The 19,310-nt window shown below is 43.6% G+C and overlaps 1 protein-coding gene across 2 annotated transcripts in view; it reads left to right on the forward strand.

Moving 5' to 3' along the window:
* Positions 1-19,310, forward strand: part of LOC128684071 (cell adhesion molecule Dscam2) — a 642,309-nt gene that overhangs the window by 606,547 nt on the left and 16,452 nt on the right. For both annotated transcript variants that reach the window (XM_070091014.1, XM_070091022.1), the window contains exons 17-27: positions 348-485; positions 1,636-1,820; positions 3,429-3,535; positions 4,313-4,491; positions 4,937-5,080; positions 11,638-11,793; positions 12,211-12,422; positions 14,800-14,875; positions 16,228-16,372; positions 17,844-17,971; positions 18,692-18,809. In XM_070091014.1, the coding sequence (XP_069947115.1) occupies positions 348-485; positions 1,636-1,820; positions 3,429-3,535; positions 4,313-4,491; positions 4,937-5,080; positions 11,638-11,793; positions 12,211-12,422; positions 14,800-14,875; positions 16,228-16,372; positions 17,844-17,971; positions 18,692-18,809 (1,588 nt within the window). The remainder of the gene's footprint in view (positions 1-347; positions 486-1,635; positions 1,821-3,428; positions 3,536-4,312; positions 4,492-4,936; positions 5,081-11,637; positions 11,794-12,210; positions 12,423-14,799; positions 14,876-16,227; positions 16,373-17,843; positions 17,972-18,691; positions 18,810-19,310) is intronic.

The following is a 19,310-nucleotide window of genomic DNA, read 5'->3' on the forward strand; positions in this document are numbered from 1 at the left end:
TAGCTATGGTAATTATTGTGCATGGTACAGTAGCTATGGTAATTATTGTGCTTGTTACAGTAGTGTGATGCCTTATTTTCTAAAGCTACTGACCGTGTAGTTACTTCTCAACAAGTGAAACTTGTTTAACAAGTGTAACCTGTTGAGAATTAACAACTTTTGAGTTAATTTTACAGACGAAACTCAAGGAACACTGTAGATGCCTTAAGTCTTGTGGAACAAGACATATTAACATTACCTAAAGTCAAGCGAATTTTGCATTACGAGAAACATTTCTATTAGACGTATCAGTTTTAAAGATCTTCTACCTGATTAGGTTTATTTTTTCTCCTGTGTTCTTTTACCAGACGTGCCCGACCCACCCTCGGGGGTGACGGTGGCAGAAGAAGGGTCACGTCACCTCACACTCACCTGGACCAGCCCACAGGACTCCAACGCTCCCATCACAGCCTATCTCGTCACCTTCGATGCCCTACAGGTTCCTGGTGGGTATACTATTAAACTGTCTTCCCTGATAGTTCTCGTATTCAGAGATTCTGTTGCTGGTTGTGATGCTCAAGGAAGCATAATGTCGCACGTCTTATAGTTTTGACTGTGCTGAACACTTTCATATTACATTTCAATGATAAAGTCAATTCGGTGGGGCTAATCTTTACTCTTGTACACAAATAACCCGCACATAAAAGAGAGAAGCTTACGACGACGTTTCGGTCCGACTTGGACCATTGACAAAGTCACACTAACAGAGGTGGAGCAGGACGGCTATATATAGGCAGGAAGAGGTGGTAGTAGTAGTAGTAGTAGTAGTAGTAGTAGTAGTACAAGAATTGTATATAATACCGACAGGATGAAATTAAGACACATGTATTGTTCCAGTCACGGTATTGTGCCTTTTTGTTATTTACTCTTGTTATTGATAAAGATTCTATAAAATATATAAGGCTTCTCATACTTAACAAATTCATTATGAAGTTCCCATTTTATAAGCTTCAACATCTGTCATTGCACTGTAATTTTTCGTAGGTAATGACTGTGGGGCATCTTCAGTTTTACCTTTGAATATTATGTGGTTTTATATTTTAAATGAAATTATTTCTTGTTCTGTTTATTTCTCACTTCTCTTTCAGTTGTCTCACTCTGTACATTTTCGTGTTCTCTTTGTTCCTGAGTTTCATTCATTTGTAATTGAGGTTGACCCATAATGTTTGTGTGCTTGATGCTTCCCTTTGTGTTGGCGTCTGATTATATAAGTCAGTCATAACTCCCACTTGCTTAATGTAATGACACATAGAAAAAAAAGAAATTTATATTACGACAAGGTTTCGCTCTGAGTAGAGCTTTATCTAATCAAGACTTGATAAATCTCCATATAGAGCGACTTTGTTTACAAATATTTTTTACAGGCTAAGAGCTGTTATCGTACCTTGGCTCATACTACCACCCCTGAGATGCTATCCACAACAGCCGACTAACACTCAGGTACCTACATACTGTTAAGTGAACTGGTGCAGCTGGTTTAAGGAAACATGTTCAACGTTTCCACTCGTGCCGGTGATCGAACCACGGACACTCAGTTTGTGAGCTAACATTACACCACCCATTACTAACCCCTCTCTTCCTTCTTTCCTGGTGCAGGTGGTGCTCGTGAAGTGACGGTGGAGGGGGAGCAGCAGAAGGTGAGGCTGGAGGGGCTGCTGCCAGCCACCACCTACACGCTGACGCTGGTGGCTGAGAATCGTGTAGGGAGAAGCCAGCCTTCACCTCCCCTGCGTGTGACTACCCAGGAGGAACCCCCAGCAGCCGCCCCCCAGAGTGTTAATGTTAGTGTACCCCAGCAACCCCCCTCAGGAAGTGTTAATGTATTTAATATACCTCAGTGGTCACCACCACCCCAAGTATTAATGTTAGCATACCCCAGCACCCCCCCCCCAGAGTGTTAATATTAGCATACCTCCACCTTCCTTCCCTCTCCCCTAACTAGTTGTTTTTCCACGACACGGAGTTGCTTCTAACAACAAATTCTTCCTTAACATTGAACACCACACAGGTTTAGTGTTTTTTGAGGAATAATAATAATAATAATAATAATAATATTAATAATAATAATAATAATAATAATAATAATAATAATAAGTATCAAGGAGGCCTAACATCTTGTATTAATGGTGAACCCTTGAGTAGCAACTTCCTACACCCCCCTCCCTTCACTATCAAAATACAGGCACTACTTCCCACCTGACAACTCCAAGTCCGGCTAGGCATTTTTTCCTGAATCCTTCCTAGCTGTTTTCTTCTCCAAACTCCAATAGTTCATCAAATCCCCACTTCCTCTTCCCTCCCCACCAGAATTAATCCGCATATTCCGATCTACAATACTCACACGTACCTGCTGGATGCATCTCCTCTACTTCTACTCTCCTTCACATCCTCTCTCCAACCCTTCCTGTCTACTTCCTTCCATCTATTCAAAATTTATGCACCCTCTTGGTCAACGTATCTTGTTCCATCGTTTCTATTTGAGCAATTCTTAACTTTTTCTTCTGCTTCTTAAATTACAGCTTTCATACAACTTCTGTTTTTTTATTTCTTTTGTTTTATGTATAAAACATCACACATTAATATCAGACATGACACTGCATATGCAAAAGTGTTGGCGCAACTCTATAACTTTTTCTCTTTTGCAACCATTATCAAACTTTCTCTGATTCATTAAGCAGCTAACTGCGTTTACTCCCTCGATGTTCATTCCCTCTAATCTGACCATTTTGCAAATTTCCATCACCTTAGTATATTTTTTATTCACTTTCAGCTTCCTTCTTTTCTACAATTTTTGTAACTCCGCGACCAAACTTTGTAGCTTCTTTTCTCTCTCAATAGCACTGTGTCATCTGCCAACAGCAACGTTGATAGATTCCATTTTATAAGTCATAAATACATTGTACAACAACAACGATATCACATGTCTGCCTATAGACTGTGTAGCTGGGACATTTTACCTCTTCTACATGAGCCGGATTCAACTTATAAAGAATTATTCAGAGCTTCGGTCATCTTAAGGACGATTCCAGACATTTGCAACATTAGCCACATATCATTCAACTCATTAATCTGTCAAATGCTTCATGAAACGCATGACTGTGAGACCTTTGCTTTTCATTATCTAAGTGATGTTTACCAATTTGTCATAACTCAAAATCACTCTTGAAAGCAAGGGGGAAAAAAAAGCTTGTTAGTTAAATCTTTTAGTTTAATATTTTCCAGGTCTGAACATTTTTGCTAGTGATGTGCTGGTGTACAACAGGTGTGTGGGCGTATAACAGGTGATGCATGGTGTGTAGCAGATGCTTTGTGGGTTTATATCAGGCGCTGAGTGGGTGTATGACAAGTATCGTGAGGTTGTATAACAGTGTTACTACAACCCATGACAGGTGTTGCCGGTGTCCTCGACGGCGCTACAGGTGTCCTGGGACCCACCACCACACAACCTCACCCACGGTGACGTCCTCGGCTATTACCTCGGCTTCAAGGACGCCAGGTGAGTCCCACGGTAATCACAGTTAATTAACCTCCTCTTAAGGAGAAATGAGTTTTTCCCACGGTAATTACTGGTAGTTAACCTCCTCTTAACTGGTAGTTAACCTCCCCTTAACTGGAAGTTAACCTCCTTTTAACTGGTAGTTAACCTCCTCTTAACTGGTAGTTAACCTCCTCTTAATTGGTAGTTAACCTCTTAACTGGTAGTTAATCTCTTAACTGGTAGTTAACCTCCTCCTAACCTGGTAGTTAACCTACTCTTAACTGGTAGTTAACCTCCTCTTAACTGGTAGTTAACCTCTTAACTGGTAGTTAACCTCCTCTTAACTGGTAGTTAACCTCCTCTTAACTGGTAGTTAACCTCCTCTTAACTGGTAGTTAACCTCTTAACTGGTAGTTAACCTCCTCTTAACTGGTAGTTAACCTCCTCTTAACTGGTAGTTAACCTCCTCTTAACTGGCAGTTAACCTCCTCTTAAGGACATGTGGGCCACTCCCACGGTAATTAAGTAGTTCTTCCGCAGTCTATTGTTGCTTGAAGATGTATTCTGTCTCTCGTTGACAAAGTGAAAGACAGTTCTCTCTCTCTCTCTCTCTCTCTCTCTCTCTCTCTCTCTCTCTCTCTCTCTCTCTCTCTCTCTCTCTCTCTCTCTCCTATAAGCTCCCATATAATCTTATATGCTCCCATATATTTATCAAATGCTTCCGTATATTTTCCTGTACTCTCATGTACTCCCATGTGAATGTAACATGCATGAGGTGACATCTCTCCCCGGCAGCGAGGGTGAGGGTGGGGCGTACAACTTCACGACGGTGGGCGTGGATGGTGTGGGTGTGACGAGTGCCACCCTGGGAGGTCTACGCCCACACGCCCGCTACGCCGTGGTACTGCAAGCCTTCAACTCCAAGGGCGCCGGTCCAGCCTCCCCGCCCGCCCTCGCCACCACCCTGGAGGACAGTGAGTGGGCGTGCTTGTGGGCGTAGTGGGGGTAGGAATAGTATGGATGGTCATAGTGGTAGTGAGCGTTGGGTGCAGTGGTGGTGGTTGTGATGACAGTGATGGTTGCTGTGGCAGCAGTAGTGGTAGTGATTGTGGTGGTGGGAGTGGTAATACTGGTGGTGGTGGTGGTAGTGATGGTGAGTAGTGATGGTGAGTGTAGTGATGGTGAGTGTAGTGGTGATTGTAATGATAATAACAGTGGTTGTGGTGATTGTGGCGGTGATGGTAGTGATGATGGTTGTGTAGCAGTGATGGTGATAGTAGTGGTAAGTGATAGTGGTTGTGGTGGTGGTGATTGTGGTGGTAGTAGTGATGGTAGTGGTGACAGTGATGAATCTTATGGTAATAATGTCCTACCACTTGCGCCTCAGTGGTTACTTATACGTCCTTCTTGCACGGACAGAGCCGAGTTCCCCACCTGGTCACGTGACTTGTGAGAGTGTGACGTCATCTAGTGTTGTGGTGACGTGGGCGCCGCCACCACCTCGTCACAGGAACGGTGTCATCGTCAACTACCGTGTTTATTACTCCCAATCTTCACCACACGGTGAGTTTACTCCCTCTACAGGGTGAGTCTACTTCCTCCTCACACGGTGAGTCTACTTTCCCCACACAGTGAGTCTACTTCCCCCCCTCACACAGTGAGTCTGCTTCCTCCACATGGTGAGTCTACTTCCCCCACACGGTGAGTCTACTTCCCCCACACGGTGAGTCTACTTCCCCTCACACGGTGAGTATACTTTTCCCACACGGTGAGTCTACTTTTCCCACACGGTGAGTCTACTTTCCCCACACACGATGAATCTAGTCCCCCACATAGTGAGTTTACTTCCCCCACACGGTGAGTCTACTTCCCCCACACGGTGAGTCTGCTTCCCCACACACGGTGAATCTACTCTCCCACTCATCACACCAGTGATGAGAGTACCAGTGATGAGAGTATCAGTAATGAGTATACCAGTGATGAGTGTACCAGTGATGAGTGTACCAGTGATGAGTATACAAGTGATGAGAGTACCAGTGATGAGAGTATCAGTGATGAGTGTACCAGTGATGAGTGTACCAGTGTTGAGTATACCAGTGATGAGAGTACCAGTGATGAGAGTACCAGTGATGAGAGTACCAGTGTTGAGTATACCAGTGATGAGAGTACCAGTGATGAGAGTACCAGTGTTGAGTATACCAGTGATGAGAGTACCAGTGATGAGAGTACCAGTGTTGAGTATACCAGTGATGAGAGTACCAGTGATGAGAGTACCAGTGATGAGAGTATCAGTGATGAGAGTATCAGTGACGAGTATACCAGTGATGAGAGTACCAGTGATGAGAGTACCAGTGATGAGTGTACCAGTGATGAGTGTACCAGTGTTGAGTATACCAGTGATGAGAGTACCAGTGATGAGAGTACCAGTGATGAGAGTACCAGTGATGAGTGTACCAGTGTTGAGTATACCAGTGATGAGAGTACCAGTGATGAGAGTACCAGTGATGAGTGTACCAGTGATGAGTGTACCAGTGTTGAGTATACCAGTGATGAGAGTACCAGTGATGAGAGTACCAGTGATGAGTGTACCAGTGATGAGTGTACCAGTGTTGAGTATACCAGTGATGAGAGTACCAGTGATGAGAGTACCAGTGATGAGAGTACCAGTGATGAGTGTACCAGTGTTGAGTATACCAGTGATGAGAGTACCAGTGATGAGAGTACCAGTGATGAGAGTACCAGTGATGAGAGTATCAGTGACGAGTATACCAGTGATGAGAGTACCAGTGATGAGTGTACCAGTGTTGAGTATACCAGTGATGAGAGTACCAGTGATGAGAGTACCAGTGATGAGTGTACCAGTGATGAGAGTACCAGTGATGAGAGTACCAGTGATGAGAGTACCAGTGATGAGTGTACCAGTGTTGAGTATACCAGTGATGAGAGTACCAGTGATGAGAGTACCAGTGATGAGTGTACCAGTGATGAGTGTACCAGTGATGAGTGTACCAGTGATGAGTGTACCAGTGATGAGTGTACCAGTGATGAGAGTATCAGTGATGAGAGTATCAGTGATGAGAGTATCAGTGATGAGTGTACCAGTGATGAGAGTATCAGTGATGAGTGTACCAGTGATGAGTGTACCAGTGATGAGTGTACCAGTGATGAGTGTACCAGTGATGAGTGTACCAGTGATGAGAGTACCAGTGATGAGTGTACCAGTGATGAGAGTATCAGTGATGAGTGTACCAGTGATGAGAGTATCAGTGATGAGTGTACCAGTGATGAGTATACCAGTGATGAGAGTACCAGTGATGAGAGTATCAGTGATGAGTGTACCAGTGATTAGTGTACCAGTGATGAGTGTACCAGTGATGAGTGTACCAGTGATGAGAGTATCAGTGATGAGAGTACCAGTGTTGAGTATACCAGTGATGAGAGTACCAGTGATGAGAGTACCAGTGATGAGTGTACCAGTGATGAGAGTATCAGTGATGAGTGTACCAGTGATGAGTATACCAGTGATGAGAGTACCAGTGATGAGAGTACCAGTGATGAGTGTACCAGTGTTGAGTATACCAGTGATGAGAGTACCAGTGATGAGAGTACCAGTGTTGAGTATACCAGTGATGAGAGTACCAGTGATGAGAGTACCAGTGATGAGTGTACCAGTGTTGAGTATACCAGTGATGAGAGTACCAGTGATGAGAGTACCAGTGTTGAGTATACCAGTGATGAGAGTACCAGTGATGAGAGTACCAGTGTTGAGTATACCAGTGATGAGAGTACCAGTGATGAGAGTACCAGTGATGAGTGTACCAGTGTTGAGTATACCAGTGATGAGAGTACCAGTGATGAGAGTACCAGTGTTGAGTATACCAGTGATGAGAGTATCAGTGATGAGTGTACCAGTGATGAGAGTACCAGTGATGAGTGTACCAGTGTTGAGTATACCAGTGATGAGAGTACCAGTGATGAGAGTACCAGTGTTGAGTATACCAGTGATGAGAGTACCAGTGATGAGAGTACCAGTGATGAGTGTACCAGTGTTGAGTATACCAGTGATGAGAGTACCAGTGATGAGAGTACCAGTGTTGAGTATACCAGTGATGAGAGTATCAGTGATGAGTGTACCAGTGATGAGAGTACCAGTGATGAGAGTACCAGTGATGAGAGTACCAGTGTTGAGTATACCAGTGATGAGAGTATCAGTGATGAGTGTACCAGTGATGAGAGTACCAGTGATGAGAGTATCAGTGATGAGTGTACCAGTGATGAGTGTACCAGTGATGAGTGTACCAGTGATGAGTGTACCAGTGATGAGAGTATCAGTGATGAGTGTACCAGTGATGAGTGTACCAGTGATGAGTGTACCAGTGATGAGTGTACCAGTGATGAGTGTACCAGTGATGAGTGTACCAGTGATGAGTGTACCAGTGATGAGAGTACCAGTGATGAGTGTACCAGTGATGAGTGTACCAGTGATGAGAGTATCAGTGATGAGTGTACCAGTGATTGTGCTTTACCAATGTTGAGTGTACTTCACCAGTGATGAGTGTACTTTACCAGTGATGAGTGTACTTCACCTGTGATGAGGGCATTTTACCAGTGATAAGTGTACTTTACCAGTGTTGAGTGTACTTTACCAGTGGTAAGTGTAGTTCACCAGTGATGAGTGTACTTTGCCAGTGGTAAGTGTACTACACCAGTGATGAGTGTACTTTACCAGTGATGAGTGTACTTCACCAGTGATGAGTGTACTTCACCAGTGATGAGTGTACTTCACCAGTGATGAGTGTACTTCACCATTGATGAGTGTACTACACCAGTGATGAGTGTACTACACCAGTGATGAGTGTACTTCACCAGTGATGAGTGTACTTCACCAGTGATGAGTGTACTTCACCATTGATGAGTGTACTACACCAGTGATGAGTGTACTACACCAGTGATGAGTGTACTACACCAGTGATGAGTGTACTTCACCAGTGATGAGTGTACTTCACCAGTGATGAGTGTACTTCACCAGTGATGAGTGTACTTCACCAGTGATGAGTGTACTTCACCAGTGATGAGTGTACTACACCAGTGATGAGTGTACTTCACCAGTGATGAGTGTACTACACCAGTGATGAGTGTACTTCACCAGTGATGAGTGTACTTCACCAGTGATGAGTGTACTTCACCAGTGATGAGTGTACTTCACCAGTGATGAGTGTACTTCACCAGTGATGAGTGTACTTCACCAGTGATGAGTGTACTACACCAGTGATGAGCGTGCTGTACCAGTGATGAGTGCAATACAACAGTGATGAGTGTACTTCACCACTGATGTGTGTACTTCACTAGTGATGAGTGTACTTTATGAATGATGAGTGTACTTCAACAGTGATGAGTGTACTTCATCATTGATGAGTTTACTACACCAGTGATGAGTGTATTGTACCAGTGATGAGTGTACTTTATGAATGATGAGTGTACTTCACCAGCGATGAGTGTAATACAACAGTGATGAGCGTACTTCACCAGCGGTGAGTGTACTACACCAGTGACGAGTGTACTTTGCCAGTAATAAGTGTACTACACCAGTGATGAGTGTACTTTGCCAGTAATAAGTGTACTACACCAGTGATGAGTGTACTTCACGAGCGATGAGTGTACTACACCAGTGACGAGTGTACTGTACCAGTGATGAGTGTACTACAACAGTGATGAGTATACTTCACCATTGATGAGTGTACTTCATCGGTGATGAGTGTACTTCACCATTGATAAGTGTACTTCACCAGTGATGAGTGTACTTTAACAGTGGTGAGTGTATTTTACCAGTGATGAGTGTACTTTAACAGTGGTGAGTGTATTTTACCAGTGATGAGTGTAATACACCAGTGATGAGTGTACTTCACCAGTGATGAGTGTACTTCACCAGTGATGAGTGTACTTCACCAGTGATGAGTGTACTTCACCAGTGATGAGTGTACTTCACCATTGATAAGTGTACTTCATCGGTGATGAGTGTACTTCACCAGTGATGAGTGTACTACACCAATGATGGGTGTACTTCACCAGTGGTAAGTGTACTTGAACAGTGGTGAGTGTACTTCACCAGTGATGAGTGTACTTCACCAGTGATGACTGTACTTCACCAGTGATGTGTGAACTTCAGTGATGAGTGTACCAGTGATGAGTGTACTTCACCAGTGATGTGTGAACTTCAGTGATGAGTGTACCAGTGATGAGTGTACTTCACCATTGATGAGTGTGCTTCACCAGTGATGAGTGTACTTCACCAGTGATGACTGTACTTCACCAGTGATGAGTGTACTTCACCAGTGATGAGTGTATCTCACCAGTGATGAGTGTACTTCACCAGTGATGAGTGTACTTCACCAGTGATGAGTGTACTTCACCAGTGTTGAGTGTACCTCACCCAGTGATGAGTGTACTTCACCAGTGATGAGTGTACTTCACCAGTGATGAGTGTACTTCACCAGTGATGAGTGTACTTCACCAGTGATGAGTGTACTTCACCAGTGATGAGTGTATCTCACCAGTGATGAGTGTACCTCACCAGTGATGAGTGTACTTCACCAGTGATGAGTGTACTTCACCAGTGTTGAGTGTACCTCACTAATGATGAGTGCACTTCACCAGTGTTGAGTGTACTTCACCAGTGATGAGTGTATATCACCAGTGGTGAGTGTATTTCAATAGTGGTGAATGTACTTCACCAGCAATGAGTGTACTTCGCCAGTGGTGTGTATACTTCCCTCTATGGTGAAATTGCTTTTCTCCATGGTGAGTGTACTTCCACACAATTGAACGTACTTACCCTCTCCAAGTGAATGTACTTCCACACAAAGTGAAGGTACTTCCCTCTCCCAGTGAGTGTACTTTCCCAAGTGGTGAGTATACTTTCCTCTACAGCGAGTGTCTTTCCCCCCAAGGTGAGTGTCTTTCCCTTCACAATGAATGTCCTTTCAATCAGGGTGAGAGTATTTCGCAACACGGTGAGTGTACTGTCCCCAACGTATGTTCACTTCCTGCACAATGACTGTACATCTTATAATGTACGCATGATTCTCAATAACAATGAGGTTTCCTGGTTACTCCAAATTCTAGAAATTCTATGTCCGTCCATTTCTTTTTCTCTCTCTCCTTAGTATGTTATATCCCTCTGGGATTACCGCATATATTATTATCCCTGAGTAATTTTAGGTTAGGTTATGAAGTCTGACTTCTCCTCCGTTGCCCGTTTCTTTAGCTCTCATCATTTGTTTGTAATGCTGTTTCTCTTCGTATACTATTCTCCAGCCTTTCTGTTTCGGTCCATTCATCGGGTGTCATGCATTACAGAGGGTGAAGACTCACACAAATGTCATCAGGTGTCATGTATTACAGAGGGTGGAGACTCACACAAATGTCATCAGGTGTCATGTATTACAGAGGGTGGAGACTCACACAAATGTCATCAGGTGTCATGCATTACAGAGGGTGAAGACTCACACAAATGTCATCAGGTGTCATGTATTACAGAGGGTGGAGACTCACACAAATGTCATCAGGTGTCATGTATTACAGAGGGTGGAGACTCACACAAATGTCAAGCATCAGGTGCCATGTATTACAGAGGGTGGAGGCTCACACAAATGTCAAGTATTGGGTGTCATGTATTACAGAGGGTGGAGGCTCACACAAATGTCAAGTATCAGGTGTCATGTATTACAGAGGGTTGGGGCTCACACAGATGTCAAGTATCAGGTGTCATGTGTTACAGAGGGTGGAGGCTCACACAAATGTCGAATATCAGGTGTCATGCATTACAGAGGGTGGAGACTCACAGAGATGTCAAGTATCAGGTGCCATGTGTAACAGAGAGCTAAGGCTCACACAGATGTCAAGTATCAGGTGCCATGTGTAACAGAGGGTGGAGGCTCACACAGATGTCAAGTATCAGGTGTCATGTGTTACAGAGAGTGAAGGCTCACACAGATGTCAAGTATCAGGTGTCATGTGTTACAGAGAGTGAAGGCTCACACAGATGTCAAGTATCATGTGTCATGTGTTACAGAGAGTGAAGGCTCACACAGATGTCAAGTATCATGTGTCATGTGTTACAGAGGGTGGAGGCTCAGGCAGCGTGGTGTCAGAAACACAAAGGGCCACACTGGCAGGATTGTCACCATGGACCAACTACAGCATCACTGTAGCAGCTGCCACCCGTGCAGGCGAGGGCGCGCCCGCACACGCTCTCCTCTGTACCACCGACCAGGACGGTGAGCAAACGTGTCATACATCTCAAGCAATATATATATATATATATATATATATATATATATATATATATATATATATATATATATATATATATATATATATATATATATATATATATATATATATATATATATATATATAACTTGTTTCATGCAATATAATTTGGTTTGAGACAGTATATCGTATATATTTCAAGCAATATACCGTGCAATTGGAAAATATAAACCATATGTCCCTGGCGTATCTGCGTTGGTCATTTGCCTGAAAATTTTAGTTGTGGAAAGAATCGAAAATTTCATAGTATCACTGTAGCAATTTTAATTAAGACTAAGACAGATATTATAGAGCAAAGCTTAATGGACAACGTTTTACTGAGGGTCGGTAATATTCATACATTGTTTTATTGATCCTCACAGTGCCAGAAGCTCCCGCCCGTGTTAAGGCAGTGGTGTCCGGTCCGCGTGCGGTTGTAGTGTCGTGGGCGCCGCCCGCGCGCCCACATGGGCGCATCAGCCGCTACACGGTTCACTGGGAGCCAGCTGGTGGGCGGGGCGGACCCCACAGCCGGAGGGTAGAGCCACACCTGACCCACCTGACCTTGCATGACCTACCACACACCACACACCAGGTCAGTATATATATATAATGTATATATATATATATATATATATATATATATATATATATATATATATTATATATATATATATATAAAATATATATATATATATATATATATATATATATATATATATATATATATATATATATATATATATATATATATATATATATATATATATATATATATATATATATATATATATATATATATATATATATATAAAATATATATATATATATATATATATATATATATATATATATATATATATATATATATATATATATATATATACATATGCATGCATGCAGGGCAACCACAGGAGAAGAATGTTGCTAAAGGCCTTTCGCGTTCCAAAAGCAACGCTTTTTCAGGAGCAATGCAAGTGTGTCCGGGGACACACTCCAGCCAGGAGAGACAGGTGCCAGTTACCCCTATCAGCAGCCAGACGGCGTTCCTAAGTGCCAGAAGTCCACAGTTCGCAAACTTGGTAGTAAACTACAATATATAGTCAGTAATCATTAAAGGGCCGTTAAATTCCCTTCTGTTTTGACTATAGGAGCAACAGGCAATTTTCCCGTGTTTATGGCTATCTACTGGGGATTTTCTGTTACACGTGTAAAAAATACTGAAGCTCGTATTCCCACCACGATTGACTAGTAGCTGCTTATACCGTTAATAAATCGTAAGGGTTCCAAAATCTAGTATTTTTTTTTAACGAAGTAACCCACTACTAGTGAATCGTCGCGGGTATACGAGCTTAAATATTTATTTATGTAATATAAAATTCGCAGAACATGACGTGTAGTTTGAATAAAACGAGAAAATTGCCTATCGCTCTTTTAATTAAAATAGGACATTTGATGGCCCTTTAATATAATAATAATAATTATTATTATTATTATTATTTATTATCACACTGGCCGATTCCCACCAAGGCAGGGTGGCCCGAAAAAGAAAAACTTTCACCATCATTCACTCCATCACTGTCTTGCCAGAAGGGTGCTTTACACTACAGTTTTTAAACTGCAACATTAACACCCCTCCTTCAGAGTGCAGGCACTGTACTTCCCATCTCCAGGACTCAAGTCCGGCCTGCCGGTTTCCCTGAACCCCTTCATGAATGTTACTTTGCTCACACTCCAACAGCACGTCAAGTATTAAAAACCATTTGTCTCCATTCACTCCTATCAAACACGCTCACGCATGCCTGCTGGAAGTCCAAGCCCCTGGCACACAAAACCTCCTATACCCCCTCCCTCCAACCTTTCCTAGGCCGACCCCTACCCCGCCTTCCTTCCACTACAGACTGATACACTCTTGAAGTCATTCTGTTTCGCTCCATTCTCTCTACATGTCCGAACCACCTCAACAACCCTTCCTCAGCCCTCTGAACAACAGTTTTGGTAATCCCGCACCTCCTCCTAACTTCCAAACTACGAATTCTCTGCATTATATTCACACCACACATTGCCCTCAGACATGACATCTCCACTGCCTCCAGCCTTCTCCTCGCTGCAACATTCATCACCCATGCTTCACACCCATATAAGAGCGTTGGTAATAATAATAATAATAATAATAATAATAATAATAATAATAATTCTACAAGTACTTGTACAAGGTGTACAGGCCAGGTAACATCAGTGACATACTACTATATAGAAAGCCGCTTGTTATGCTGAGCATTTCGGGCAAATTTGGTCAGTTTTGTCCCCAGGATGCAACCCTCACCAGTCGACTAACACCCAGGTACCCATTTTACTGTTGGGTGAACAAGAACAACAGGTATCTTAAGGAAACACGTCCTTATGTTTCAACTCGTTCCAGGGATCGAACCATGGACTTCAGTGTGTGAGGTGAGTGCGCTAGAAATCGAGCTACGGGACACTTGAATGATTACTGACAGGTTATATAGCCTACGTTATACAGTTTACTACCATGTTTACTTAGGGCCGCCAGTTAGCTGCTGCCAGGGCTAACTGACACCTACCTTTCCTGGCTGGACTGTGTCCACGGACACATCTGCATAGGACTCTTCTGCATTTTAATTTCCACACTGCATTGCTCCTGAAGAAGCATTGCTTTTGCACTGTGAATGGCCTTGAGGAACATTATTTTCCTTTCCCCCTTGTGGTTGCCTTGCACTGTTGATACCTTGCTTGCTGTTATTGCAACACATATGCACATATTTCTGACAAAGTCCAGTGCCCATTTGAGTGTACTTCCTTTCATTGGTTTAGGAAATATTAATTGTAAACCGGTGAGAGTAGGACAGTAACCAGTTAAAATCTTAGCCAAGTAATGAGGTGAGAGATATATTAAAGCTAATTGGGTTATAATATAAGGTAGCAGGTGAGTAATGAAGCTCCACCTGCAGGTGTGGGTGACGGCGTCCACCAGGATGGGTGAAGGTCCCACTAGCAGCGTGGCTGTGGTCAAGCCTTCACACACAGGTACGTACACACACAAACACACACACACACACACACACACACACACACACACACACACACACACACACACACACACACAATGACGGGATGTTCCAGAGATGGAACACAGACACAAGAGGTCACAATCGGAAGTTGAAGACTCAGATGAATCAAAGGGATGTTAGGAAGTATTTCTTCAGTCATAGAGTAGTCAGGCCATGGAATAGCCTAGAAAGTGATGTGGTGGAGGCAGGAACCATACATAGTTTTAAGGCCAGGTATGATAGAGCTCATGGGGCAGGGAGAGAGAGGACCTAGTAGCAATCAGTGAAGAGGCGGGGCCAGGAGCTGTGACTCGACCCCTGCAACCACAAATAGGTGAGTACAATTAGGTGAGTACAATGGATGTTTCAGAGATGGGACACAGTAAGGGGCACAATTGGAAGTTGAAGACTCAGATGAGTCACAGAGATGTTAGGAAGTATTTCTTCAGTCATATAGTTGTCAGGAAGTGGAATGGTCTAGAAAATGATGTAGTGTAGGCAGGAACCATTATATAGCTTTAAGAAGAGGTATGATGAAGCTAATGGACAAAGGAGAGAGTGGCCCTAGTGGCGACCAGTGAAGAGGCGGGGCCAGGAGCTGTGAATCGACCCTTGCAACCATAATTAGGTAAGTAAAATTAGGTGAGTACACATACAGGTACATCAAGTGAATCACAGGTGTGATGATTTACATGATACATGAATCACAGGTGTGATGATTTACATGATACATGAATCACAGGTGTGATGATTTACATGATGGCACAGATATCCCGACTCACTGACGATAGATAAGATCAGATAAGATGAAGAACAGCGAGTGAGGCGAGAAGGAAGAGCTGGAGCTTAACATCCCTTGGTGCTCGTATACAAAATAACATTGCAATACTATGCTATAATAATAATAATAATAATAATAATAATAATAATAATAATAATAATAATAATAATAATAATAATATAATATATATTATTGGTATTATTATAATTATTATTATTATTATTGGGAAATGCTCAAACCGTAGTTATACAGCGTCTGGAACACACCAGACGGGATCCCAGAAAATGGAGAGTAGCTCTGTTTCCTTAGATCAAGAGCATTTTGCCGGAATCATGACATCATGAAAGGAAAACGTTCTCAAAGTCGATTAAATATTGAGAGTCAGGGGCCAGGAGCTGAGAGTCAACCCTAGAAGGCGATTATAGCCAGTACAAATTGTTAGGATAAGCTAAATGCCCTCAGCAGTGCCTGTGGGCGTGTGGGCGTGCGAGTAGTGGGTGGGGATAACTATTTAAGTGACTACAGCCACCCCTCCCCGCCCTCAACAGTGCCCGCGGGCGTCTGGGCGGTGGGCGGGAACGTGACGGCGGCGTGGAAGGAGGACGTGAGTCTGGCGTGTGGAGCAGTGGGCGTGCCAGAGCCCACCCTCACCTGGACCCACCAGAGAACCCCCATCCCTGACCCCCATGACAGGTGAGTCCCCGAAACCCATGACAGATGAGTCCCCGACCCCCATGAGAGGTGAGTCCCTGACCCCCATGACAGGTGAGTCCCTGACCCCCATGACAGGTGAGTCCCCGACCCCCATGACAGGTGAGTCCCTGACCCCCATGACAGGTGAGTCAGGCACTACTTTCTTAACGTACTGGAGGACAGAAATATAGAGTTTAACAACAATAACATTTAAGAACACTAAGTGTTTTTTTGTAACTAAATAACATAACTAAATAACATAACTAAATAACATAACTAAATAACATAACTAAATAACATAACTAAATAACAGTGTAGAAAACATTCAACATTTTCTGCAGTTACCTGAGGATAACTTGAAGAGTTTGTGATACTTGAATGTTGCAATGTTTATGTATGTAGTTTAAATAATAATGTTGTGTCTACCACACGGACTGGCACGAAGTGCTTTACGACTCACGAATTCGTAATTCCACGATCGTAAGCAAGTCACGGAACAGATGAGGCTGGAATCCATGGCAAACCCAATAGTTATCACACAGGTCTGTGACTTTTGGGACTCGCCTGCCGTGGGTTCGAATCCCGTCAGTTGTGTGTTTGGTGATGCCTTACTATCAGCATGCTGAGCAACAGGATAAGTCGCGCTGCTCAACAAAATCACTCGGAGGGGGGGGAGTATCGAGGGAAAAAACTGTGTTAAGAGAGTTACCTAAATTTTCTGATTAGTTTCAAACCTGCACCAGAGTGTTATCAATCGAATATTCTCTTTTTAATCAGATTTCACATTGTTAATGTTTTCTTTTTTGAACAAGAGGAGGAGGAGGAAGTCTCCTCCACGCCTGCGTTGCCCAGTACATCTCTTGATATTAAAAGATGCTCGTTGTTAATTGTATTAAATACATTTGTTTACTTATCTGAACTAAGTCTGCTGTATTAAATTTCCCAAAAAATTAGGCGACAGATTCTGATCATAGCGGAATTTCATTTGTTACACAATTTCATTTAGGTAAACGGGTAACACTGAGAACATTTCGTGTTTTGTACAGGTTCCATTGTAAACATGTGTTATGTACAGTTCTCATTGTGAATATTTCGTGTTTTGTACAGGTTCCATTGTAGACATGTGGTATTTACGAGTCTTATTGTGAATATTTCGTGGGTCACAGGTTCCATTGTAAACATTTGTTATTTGAGGGTCTCATTATGAATATTTCGTGTTATGTACAGGTTCCACTGTAAACATTTGTTATTTACAGGTCTCATTGTGAATATTTCGTGTTGTGTTCAGGTTCCATTATCAACATGTGGTATTTACAGGTCTCATTGTGAATATTTCGTGTTGTGTTCAGGTTCCATTATCAACATGTGGTATTTACAGGTCTCATTGTGAATATTTCGTGTTGTGTTCAGGTTCCATTATCAACATGTGGTATTTACAGGTCTCATTGTAAATATTTCGTGTTATGTATAGGTTCCGGGTGCAGCCTGACGGGACGCTGACGTTGGCTGACGTACAGAGGAGTGACAGCGGCCGCTACACCTGCACTGCTGTCAACCATCACGGCAGTGATACCGTCACTTACAATCTCACTGTTCTAGGTCAGTAATCCCGTAACCTAGGTCGTCACCAAGATAGGTCACTTTGCCACAGTAGGTCAGTGCCCTTAGCCACAGCATATCAGTACCCTGAACCGTATTAGTTCAGCGTCCAGGGTCACAGTAGGTCAGTGCCCTAGGTGACAGTAGGTCAGTGCCCTGGGTGACAGTAGGTCATCGATCTGCATCACAGTAGGTCAGTCTCTTGGGCTACATTAGTTCAGTGCCCTGGGTTACAAAAGGTCAGTGCCCTAGGTCACAGTAGGTCAGTGCCTTTGGCCACAGCAGGTCAGTACCTTGGACCACAGTAGGTCAGCGCCCTGGGTCACAGTAGGTCGATGCTCTGGGTCACAGGAGGTCGAGGCCCTGTGCCACGGTAGGTAAGTTCCCTGGGTCACAGCAGGTCAGTACCCTAGGTCACAGTAGGTCGGTGCCCGGGGTTACACTAGGTCAGTTCCCTGGGTCATACTAGGTCAGTTCCCTGCGTCACAATAGGTCAGTGCCCTGGGTCACAGTAGGTCAATACTCTGGGTCACAGTATGTCAGTGCCCTGGTACACAGTAGTTCGGTGCCCGGGGTCATAGGTCACTTCCTTGGATAACAGTAGGTCAGTGCCCTAGGTCACGGTAGGTCGGTGCCCGTGGTCACAGTAGGTCGGTTCTCTGAGTCACAGTAGGTCACTACCTGCAGCAGGACAGTAATATGAACTTATGTCTCCGACAGTGCCACCTTCAGCACCATTACTTCACGTCACAGAGACAACCTCGTCCTCCATCAGAGTCCAGTGGAGTGTTGAGGACAACGGTGGAGCAGCACTCCAAGGAGCCACCCTCCACTATAGGTAAGTCCACCCTCCCTCCCCCCTTCCCTTTCTCTCTCTCTCTCTCTCTCTCTCTCTCTCTCTCTCTCTCTCTCTCTCTCTCTCTCTCTCTCTCTCTCTCTCTCTCTCTCTTTCTTTACTCTCTCCCTCCTACTTCCCTCTAGAGAATAGCCGTAAAGTACATTCTCCCACATGAATACTTCTGTATGTACTCACCTAGTTGTACTCACCTAGTTGAGGTTGCAGGGGCCGAGTCCAAGCTCCTGGCCTCGCCTATTCACTGGTCGCTACTAGGTCACTCTCCCTGAATCGTGAGCTTTATCATACCTCTGCTTAAAGCTGTGTATGGATCCTGCCTCTACTACATAGCTTCTCAAACTATTCCACTTCCTGACTACTCTGTGGTGAAGAAATACTTCCTAACATCCCTGTGATTCATCTGTGTCTTCAACTTCCAACTGTGTCCTCTTGTTGTTGTGTCCCATCTCTGGAACATCCTGTCTTTGTCCACCTTGTCAATTC

This window comes from Cherax quadricarinatus, chromosome 3 (assembly GCF_038502225.1).
Source record: "Cherax quadricarinatus isolate ZL_2023a chromosome 3, ASM3850222v1, whole genome shotgun sequence".
NCBI classification, from domain to species: Eukaryota; Metazoa; Arthropoda; class Malacostraca; order Decapoda; family Parastacidae; genus Cherax; species Cherax quadricarinatus.